Source organism: Anopheles cruzii, unplaced genomic scaffold (genome assembly GCF_943734635.1).
Source record: "Anopheles cruzii unplaced genomic scaffold, idAnoCruzAS_RS32_06 scaffold00634_ctg1, whole genome shotgun sequence".
Lineage (NCBI taxonomy): Eukaryota > Metazoa > Arthropoda > Insecta > Diptera > Culicidae > Anopheles > Anopheles cruzii.
The window spans coordinates 1-9,034 of NW_026454226.1; the positions used below are offsets into that span (position 1 = coordinate 1).

The window sequence follows — 9,034 nt, forward strand, 5'->3', positions numbered from 1 at the left end:
GTGTTGCTGCACGATTTCCCGGAGTTCCTGTGCGATTACCACTTTGCGTTCTGCGACGTCATCCCGCCGAACTGCATCCAGATGCGCAACTTGATCCTATCGCCGTATCCGCGCAATATGCGCCTTCCCGATCCGTTCACACCGAACCTGAAGGTAAGGGGGCTCTCTGGATTTCTGGTTGGCTACTCTGCCAAAAACTGGCCCAAAAAGGTTCATTTTTCAATCTTTCCTCCCCTGCTCGCAGGTCGACATGCTGACCGACATCGGCGGATCACCGCGCGTGTCCATCAACTATGCGGCCGCCATTCAGCCGGCCAGCTTCAAGAAGGATCTCGACTCGTACCTGAAGGCCCGCGCCCCGGTGACCTTCCTGTCCGAGCTGCGATCGAATCTGCAGATCTCGAATGATGTTGGTTCGCGCTACAATATTCCGCTGATGAATGCGCTCGTCCTGTACGTCGGCACGCAAGCCATCGCTCACATCAGGTAAGGCCACTGGTGGACTCCCGGTACCGGTTCATTGTTGCACGTGACGATCAACTCGTTCGTTTTCTCAGATCCAAAAATCAGGTCCCAACGATGGCGACCATCGTGCACAGTGCCCATATGGACATCTTCCAGAATCTGGCCGTCGATCTCGATACCGAGGGACGTTACCTCTTCCTGAATGCGATCGCCAATCAGCTGCGCTACCCGAACAGCCACACGCACTACTTTAGCTGCTGCATTCTGTACCTCTTCGATGAGGCCAACTCGGAAGCTATTCAGGTGAGACCACCCGCCCGTCCGTAAGGCCGTGAGTCCTAAGCGTCGTATTCTACACCTTTCCCTTCTTTCCAAACACAGGAACAAATCACTCGTGTACTGCTCGAACGGTTGATCGTGAACCGACCGCATCCGTGGGGTCTGCTGATCACCTTCATCGAGCTGATCAAGAACCCGCTGTACAAGTTCTGGGATCACGATTTCGTCCACTGTGCGCCCGAGATTGAACGGTAAGGCAGGCGTAGGAAGCCAGAGCCCAATGACGATGACCCCAATCGGTTCTCGGTTGCTCTTTTTCAGTCTCTTCGAGTCGGTCGCTAAATCGTGCATGGTAAACACCAAGAGCCAGCAGCAGATTCAGAACGTCGAGTCGGACATTGCGGAGTGCAACTAAAAGGGGGTGCGCCTCTTCCGGTAACAGAAGCAATACCAACCCTCACGCAACAACGCCGATGGCCTATCATGCGGACTCGGATGCGAATTCTTCCGTTGCCTGTGAAGTGGTGGCCCGCCACAGGCAACGAAAGAGGAGACCCCAACGTATGTGTGTATAGAACTTTCACGCTGGTGAACCCACAACGTCCCTGTCACTGGTGACCTGCGTAAAACGTTTTAGATTGCTCAGCAGCTTGTATGTGTGTTTTTCATTCGTGGCCTGTGGCCTGTTACTAAATTAGTCTCACCACAGCATAGCGAAGGCTGTCCGAATATCGGGAATGAAGGTTGCAAATTTTAAGTGTTGTACATAGCTCAAAGCAGTGAGAGAAAAAAAAAATGAAAACTGGAGTCAGTGTAGAGATAGGCGCAAGGGAATTAGGCACACGTCTGATGCCGGAACCACATTATGAACTGGAGTGAATCATTGTCTAATTTTTAGTTATTGTGTTGTAACATCATTTGTAAACAAAAAAATAGAATTAATTTGAAGTAGCTCTGGGAGTGTGGCGTTTGACTGTCCGAAATCAATGTGGTTCCAACCGGAACATCGTAAGAGGAAAACGAATCTTCAGTTCCGCAATTCCAATTTATTCCGCACCGATCAATTTAGACGACCATCGTTGCGCCGTCTATTTTGGTCGCTTCCTTCGTTGACCTCGTCTGACGCATCTGAATGAGCAAGTAATTTACGTAAACATTATCAATTGAAAGTGTATTAGACATTGCCCGCCGCGGGTGTGTGTCGAGCACCCTTGGAGAATGATCAGATTAGACGAACCTCGAAGCCGAAGCCAGTACCGAAGTACATGCCGAAACAATGTCTTCAACCGGAGTCACCGCGAAACGGTTACCGGATTTCGTCGATCGCTCGCTGGTGCAACGGATTTTGAGGAAAACTTACAACACCCAATTCGTGTCGAGGACTTTACCGGAACCACCAAGCCGGGGGATAACTACAGCAGCGATGTTTTCACGGTCACTGTGCGGTATAACGGCATCGAAGAGGTTCGCCTGCTGTTGCCCACCTTCTCGGCCATCATATCGGGCTGCTACTACGCGAGCTACTATAACGAACCACGGGAGACGATCGTGGTCGGTGATCTGAAGGCGCTCGGCTACCGATTGACCGTTCGCGAAAACCGTCGACGGGGAGAAAGTGCTGAATCATGGTGATCTGCCATCATGGTGATGCCAAAGGATTTCTTGACTAAACCGGAAAACCAGACTGAGCTCGGCAGCCGATAAACTAACGCTTGAACTGCTGTAGGTTTAGTTTGTCTTTAATTTGCCCAAAAAACATTCAATAAAATGTGGAACTGAACTCTCGCGGAGAAAGCTTGTTTCGGTCGCTTGCCGATGCCCTTGTTGATGGTTCCTGCTATATTGTGTCCATATTTAACCTACACTGCAAGCGCAACGGAAGGTCACCTATCTTACGCTTGAAGTGCAAGACAAATACATTCTGCAACGGCACGTGGCCAGGCGCTCAACATTCTACAGCACCTGTGACGGCACTTCCTTGACCACACTTGCCTATTGCCTCAGTTCCAATCTCCGCTGTGCGCGAAAACGGCATCGTCAAGTGGAAGGTCGATGAGAACCAATGTTCTAGTGAGCGCGCTTCTGCTGAAGTTCCGCGTGCCTAAGGGTGGTCAGTATTGGTACCAGTTCTAATCGTGCCCCGTTATGGCTACTATCGCTCGTTATCAATTTACCCTATCGTTCCGGGGTGGTCTGGACCGCCGGGTGAGTTTGTGTTTGTGCGAACCGCAATCTGATGCCGTCCCGAGATGCTGATAGGATCGCCCCAGTCATACCGGATCAGTTGCTCCCGAAACAGTGTCCAACGCCTCCTTACGAAGAATGGCCACCGACGGACCGCTGGTGAAGCATTTGCCGGACTTTTTCGACCGCTCGCTGGTGCAACGGATTTTGGAGGAAAATCTACCCGGTCGTCCGGTGCACGTGGACGAGTTTTCCGGAACGTCGGCCACCAAGCCGGGTGATAACTACAGCAGCGATGTTTTCACGATCACCGTGCGCTACAACGGGACCGAGGAGATCCGGCTGCTGGCCAAAATTATGGCAACCGTGGGAATGATAAAAGACTTTGCCGAAAGTTTGTGCCTGTTCGAGAAGGAGGTCGAAACGTTCCGACAGATTTTGCCCACCTTTTCCGAGCTCGTGACACCCGCCGGTGCCAGTGAAGCGATCCGGTTCGGAGCGCGGTGCTACTACGCGGCCAGCGAGCCCACCGAAACGATCGTGTTCGATGATCTGAAGACGCTCGGCTATCGGCTGCCGGATCGGACGAAAGGTGGACTGGATTTTGCACATTGTGAGTTGATCATGAAGAAGATTGGACTGTTCCATGCGGCCTCGATGGTGTACGCCGCCCGTGGCCCGAAGGAACTGGAACATCTGTCCCGACGCTACTCGCACGGACTAGTCCGGACGGGCGATACCTTTGACAACAACCCGGCACTGGCCATGTTCACGAATGGTTTGGAAAAGTTCCTGGAAGTGGCACCCGGCTGGCCGGAACTTGATCGTGGCATTCTGGGCAAGTTGCAAGCGTTGCGCCCGGTCTACACGCAGCGTATAGTGGAGTGCTACACGGCGGCCGCTTCCGATGGGTACAAGGTGTTGAACCATGGTGACCTGTGGAGCAGCAACATGATGTTCCGCTACGGGCACGACGACGCTAACAGCGACACCGACGTGCGGGAAGTCATGTTTGTCGATTACCAGATTTGCAACTACGGCAGCCCGGGGCTTGATCTGGTGTACTGTCTTTACAACTGTTCCCGGTTCGAGGTGCGCGAGAAGCGCATAGGCGAGCTGTTGCAGATTTATCACCGCTCGTTAGCGGATGGCCTGAAGACGGCCGGCTATCGGGGATCGGTCCCGACACTCGCCGACGTCCAGCGAGAGTTTGATCGCCATGAGTTTATCGGTAAGTGGTAATCGTTTGCGCTTTTCAAGTAGCGCCTTTGTCTCTGTCGCCACTTGGTTGTTTCAGGACTTTTGAGTGGACTCTCGATGCTGCCGGTCATTTTGTTGCCACGCTTGGACGACATTGTGTTAACGTTCGACACCTTCTTTGACAAGCAGCACGCCGATCGACTCCGTCAAATGCAGTACACGGGCGAAAAGTATCGTCGATCGGTCATTCCTCTGTTGGATCGGCTCAATGCCAAGGGGCTGTTGAAGTGATGCCAACCGGGAAGACGAGGCCATTTTCAATAAACTTTTACTTCGGAAACCGATCATTGGTGTGTTTTAGTTATCCTTATGCTATTTACAGAGTGGTCAACATCCGTCATCTTCGGTTAACTAGAAAAGAGAGGATCAAGGATCAAATTATCACATAGGTCTCGAACCTGTTCGTTTTCCAAAGAATTTGTATTCTTTGGGACGGAAATAGACATGACGAGTCACGTGATTAATGTGCTGCAAACTACACATTACAAGACATTTGCTAAAGCTCCTCCCTATCATCAGCAACCATGTTGGGTGGCGATGCCATCGGTCAGGGGGCCCAGGGCCGTAAAACAAAAGCGTTTCTCATCAGCGTCACGCGATCGTCTATACTAATGGCCAGTCGATCGTGGTACTGCTCTCCGTGGTTGCCAACCGCAGTCGCGGTTCGGGTGTTGACTGAACAGTCGGTCGGTCCACTCGGTAATTATCCTCCGCCGTAGATTACTTCCGGGCGATATGATACAATGCGGTACAGCGTGAGCCTGCGTTTTCACCAACATGTCCAGAATTGTGCTTATCATCATCGTGGCACGCGCCCATCGTAGATATGAGTGGCTGAGCCACCGGCCACCAGCCATCTCCACTTGTTTGGCCTTCTTGTTGTTTTTGCCGTCACTTTTAAATCATGACGGACAGTTTAACGATGCACTGGAGCGGCGCAAGTAGCAGTGCGCGTGCCTGCAGGGCTTTGGATTATTCTGATTTCGGATATTAGTTCAACGAAGATGGCCACCCCGAACGGAGCGCAACAGCTACCGAGCTACCTGACGGAGTCGCTCATCCAGCGATCACTCGAACACGACCTTGGACACCCGGTGAGGATCGAAAGTTTCAGTGCCGGGCCGGCCACGTCGGCCGGCGATAACTATCTGAGCGACGTCTTCTGGATAAGCGTCCTGTACGAGGGTGGCACGGCCGAGAAGCGGCTGCTCGCCAAGTGCATGCCGGACGTTGGCGATCGTGGCAACGTGCTGGACACTCTGGATGCGTTCCGCAAGGAAACGGAAACGTTCCAACAGCTGTTGCCCGCCTTCTCGCAGCTCGTCTCGGACTCGTCGTCTGGCTTGGAGCGATTCGGGGCAAAGTGTTACTACGCCACTACCGAGCCCGTGCGGACGATCGTGTTCGAGGACCTGAAGGCGCTCGGGTTCCGGATGTGCGATCGCACGGCCGGTGGTCTCGATTTTGCGCACTGTGCGTTGGTGATGCGCAAGATCGCCAAGTTCCACGCCGCGTCGATGCTGTACGCGGCACGTTCCGAGGCGAATGAACGGTTACTGCGAGACCGGTACTCGTACGGGTTCTACAACCCGCGGGTGGCCCTCGAAGACTACCGGATATTTGCCGTGTTCCAGGACGGTCTGGAAAAGTTTATCCAGGTGTCTGCCGGTTGGTCCGAACTGGACGCGGCCATCGTGGAGAAATTGAGGGGCTTACTGCCGTCGTTCAAACGACGCATGGCCGACTGCGTCGATCCGACCAACCCGGCCACCAAGGTGCGCGTCCTTAACCATGGCGATCTTTGGAGCAACAACATGATGTTTCGGTACGAGGCCACGGCGGCGGCGGCGGACACCGATGTGGTGCGCGAGGTGATGTTTGTCGACTATCAACTGTCGTGCTACGGAAGCCCGGGACTGGATCTGGTGTACTCGCTCTACAACTGTCCCCGGTTCGAGGTGCGCCAAAATCGCATCGAAGAGCTGCAGCAGCTCTACCACCGCAACCTGTGTCAAGCGCTCGACCGTGGCAAGTACCCCGGCACCGTACCAACGCTGGAAACGATCAAGGAAGAGTACAAACGGCACGAGTTTTTCGGTAGGTTCATCTCGGGTGCGCTCAGAAGTAACACTAAACGCTCTGAAACTAACACCTTCCGGGGCTGGGGCGATTCTAGGACTTGTGTGTGCCATCAGTCTGCTCCCGATTATCCTGATGGAACGCTCCGACAATGTGGACATCAGCTTCGATGCATTCTTCGACAAGAAGCAGGTGGAACGCCTGCGGGACATTCAGTACAACGGGGCGGTGTATCGGCGGTCGGTGGTACCAATACTGCAAAGTCTCTTCGCCCGTGGTTACATCGATTAAACAGCAAAGCTGGATGTTGCCCTTTGCCTTTTGTTACAACAAATCGAGACGGGGTCGTGCAAAGACCATAAGTAATGGGGGGAGGTTTTGAAGTTATCTTGAAAATGTTACTCCCCTAAAAAAGAAATTTAATGTTGTTACTGGCCCGAGCATTTTCGGTTAGCTCGAGGTCAAGTTAGGTAAACAGCACGAGGTGTTCTTATGTACATTTGGATTAAAGCGTCTTATTTTGTCACCATAACCACGTTATGAAATAGAACGAATCGGGGATTCAACATTTGTTTAAAATTTAACAGATTGTGGCTGGCCACTCCACTGGTGGTCCGTGCCATGTCTAACATTGTGGAGTGTGCCTCAGAACGATTGGTGTGGCATTTTCCTCCGGTAACTCCCAGTATAAAGAAGGGGCTGTGAAATTCACGCAATGCTCCAATCTACTTTCACGGGCCACCTGGCGTCTCCACCGGACGAGGATTAAAATGTTCAAAAAAAGTGACCGGTGTAGGATACTCGTTGGTCGAGTGGCCATATTGGACACCCCACCGGCAAGGTGTGGTTTTTGTGGTCGCGTGTTGTGCTCCAAAACGGACCGTTCTGGAACGTTCTCTTCTGAGCTGGGTCTATTGCGGTGTTCGGAAGGACTTCAACACTGCCTAATTTGTTCGCGTGCGTGTGCGTACAAAGGTGCGCCCTGCTGATGGCACAGTGGTGGGCCAAAACATCGGAGTCAGAAAGGCGCAAAAAATTAATGTACCTCTGTAATGGCCTCATTGGATATTTTTTTAAAGTTTAGTTATCGCAACCTCGGTGCACGTACCGAGAAATATGAAGCTTGGAATTGCGGAAAAGTTTTGTGTTGCGTTCCATTCGGCACGTCCTGTCGGAGCGCCGTTAGCAGTGCTCCGTGTTTCGAAAGCTTTCTTGGCGCATTTTCTTCTCTTCTCGAACAATCTTAAGAAGCTCGAGGCGTGAGTGAGAAAGAGCGACAGAGGGCGAGCGAAAGATGGCAGCTTATGCTTCAGCCTTGAGCCCGTATGTCGTTGCCGTTGCCACAGCAACGGTGCCCTCCCAACGAACTTTCCTTGTGCGCTCAGTGAGGCGGCCTATTTTTGGAAGGATATATCGATTTTTACTACCACAACCTGCGAACCACCACGGTGCCCGATGTAGCCCTCTCGTTCGCTCTTTCTCTCTCTTTTTATCACTCTGGGAAAGCGAGGTTCTGCAGTGCTGCTGCTGCTGCTCTATTAATGTATGCCCCCTGATGTACTTGACGTTACTTTTCCCTGCCTTTACGGTTCAAGCAGCGCAGTCCAAGGGGAAAAGGCAACATTGTAGTGCTCGGTGCCTCAGGTGCTGCAGGTTGGAGTACACCGGGCTGCGGCTACCAATACCACCAAAGAGGTCCTCTCGCGTGTAAGACGTTTTGCGCAAACCGTCCATTATGTGCCGGGCTCCTTCTGCTGCACGCGGGCTCTCGTGCCTTGTGTCGGGCGGGAAATGACACTGTTCGTTGATAAGCCCACAATTAGGGAGGCTGCAAAGGACGGTGGTGTTAAGGATATGCCTCTTTGTAAAACATGATATCAAGTCGGGCCTAACTATTACGAAACGGATTCATGAATGAAGGAATCGCGAGAATTGTTGAACGTTTATTAGTAAGGACCGAGTTTTCAAACTTTCTTGCGCTCGGAGTGTCAATCTTCCTTAAGCCACAGGCTCACGTGCGTAACGTTCCAAAGGGTGTAGGGTGAAAATGTGGGTTTGATAAGTTACATTAAAATTTATGATGTTCCAACCTCTGTGATGTCAAACGGCAACAAATGTGGCTTAAAGTAGGCTTAGTCGACCATCTTCGGTTTTCTGTACGGTGCTACGCAGATTGCCTACGGGCAGGCGTTTTTCGTAATGCTTCTGCGGTTCGGGAAAACTTTTTCGCATTTCTTTCGATTTCGCTTTCCCCCGGTACCCCTGGCACTGGACACTTCCCCAGTGGTTCAGGTTTTGCCTTTAAGTATCGTAAATAATTCTTCCAAGTGTCTGAAAACTCCAAATTCACTTGCACCGATCGAAAACTGCATGCATAATCAGTTCCCGGCCAGTGACGAAACTGCAAATGCATTAAACGGCGTCCCTTTCGAGTTGTTTCCGTGGCCCGGTTTAATGTTTACCAGTACGTTCACGGTCCGCCCGGTGCTCCGAGTTGCCGAAAATAACTATCGACCCGTAACCGTCGACGTCGTTCCCGTCGTCGTCGTCGTGGTCAAACGTGGCCAAGTGGCCAAGTACATTTTTATGCTTTTCAGAAGCCGAGCGCCGAGTGTTTTAATTTCGCTAAGAGCTGCACAACATGTTGCAGCACGCTTCGTTTTGGCCTGTCTGAGCAAAAAACAGAAAGTCCCAGTCCCAGTCTGATTGTCACGAAGCCAGCTCGGATGGTGCTGCGAATGGTTCTCTAACGTTTTGAATTTTTTGT

At 52.0% G+C, this 9,034-nt stretch overlaps 3 protein-coding genes across 3 annotated transcripts; all 3 read left to right on the forward strand.

Moving 5' to 3' along the window:
- Positions 1–3: 3 nt before the first annotated feature.
- Positions 4–1,414, forward strand: LOC128276156 (CCR4-NOT transcription complex subunit 1-like; the record flags this gene model as incomplete). The annotated part of the gene is made up of 5 exons (XM_053014623.1): positions 4–153; positions 245–486; positions 558–768; positions 847–995; positions 1,066–1,414. Coding segments are annotated over 5 exons (846 nt in total), but the record flags the coding sequence as incomplete, so codon positions are not given.
- Positions 1,415–3,034: 1,620 nt separating this feature from the next.
- LOC128276155 (uncharacterized) lies at positions 3,035–4,472 on the forward strand. Its single transcript, XM_053014621.1, has 2 exons — positions 3,035–4,159; positions 4,226–4,472. Exons 1-2 carry the CDS (start codon positions 3,067–3,069, stop codon positions 4,417–4,419), a joined length of 1,287 nt encoding a protein of 428 aa, XP_052870581.1. The 5' UTR covers positions 3,035–3,066; the 3' UTR covers positions 4,420–4,472.
- A 720-nt stretch (positions 4,473–5,192) lies between these two features.
- LOC128276154 (uncharacterized) lies at positions 5,193–6,616 on the forward strand. Its single transcript, XM_053014620.1, has 2 exons — positions 5,193–6,285; positions 6,365–6,616. The coding sequence occupies exons 1-2, from the start codon at positions 5,193–5,195 to the stop codon at positions 6,556–6,558; spliced, it is 1,287 nt and encodes a 428-aa protein (XP_052870580.1). The 3' UTR covers positions 6,559–6,616.
- The last annotated feature ends 2,418 nt before the right edge of the window (positions 6,617–9,034 follow it).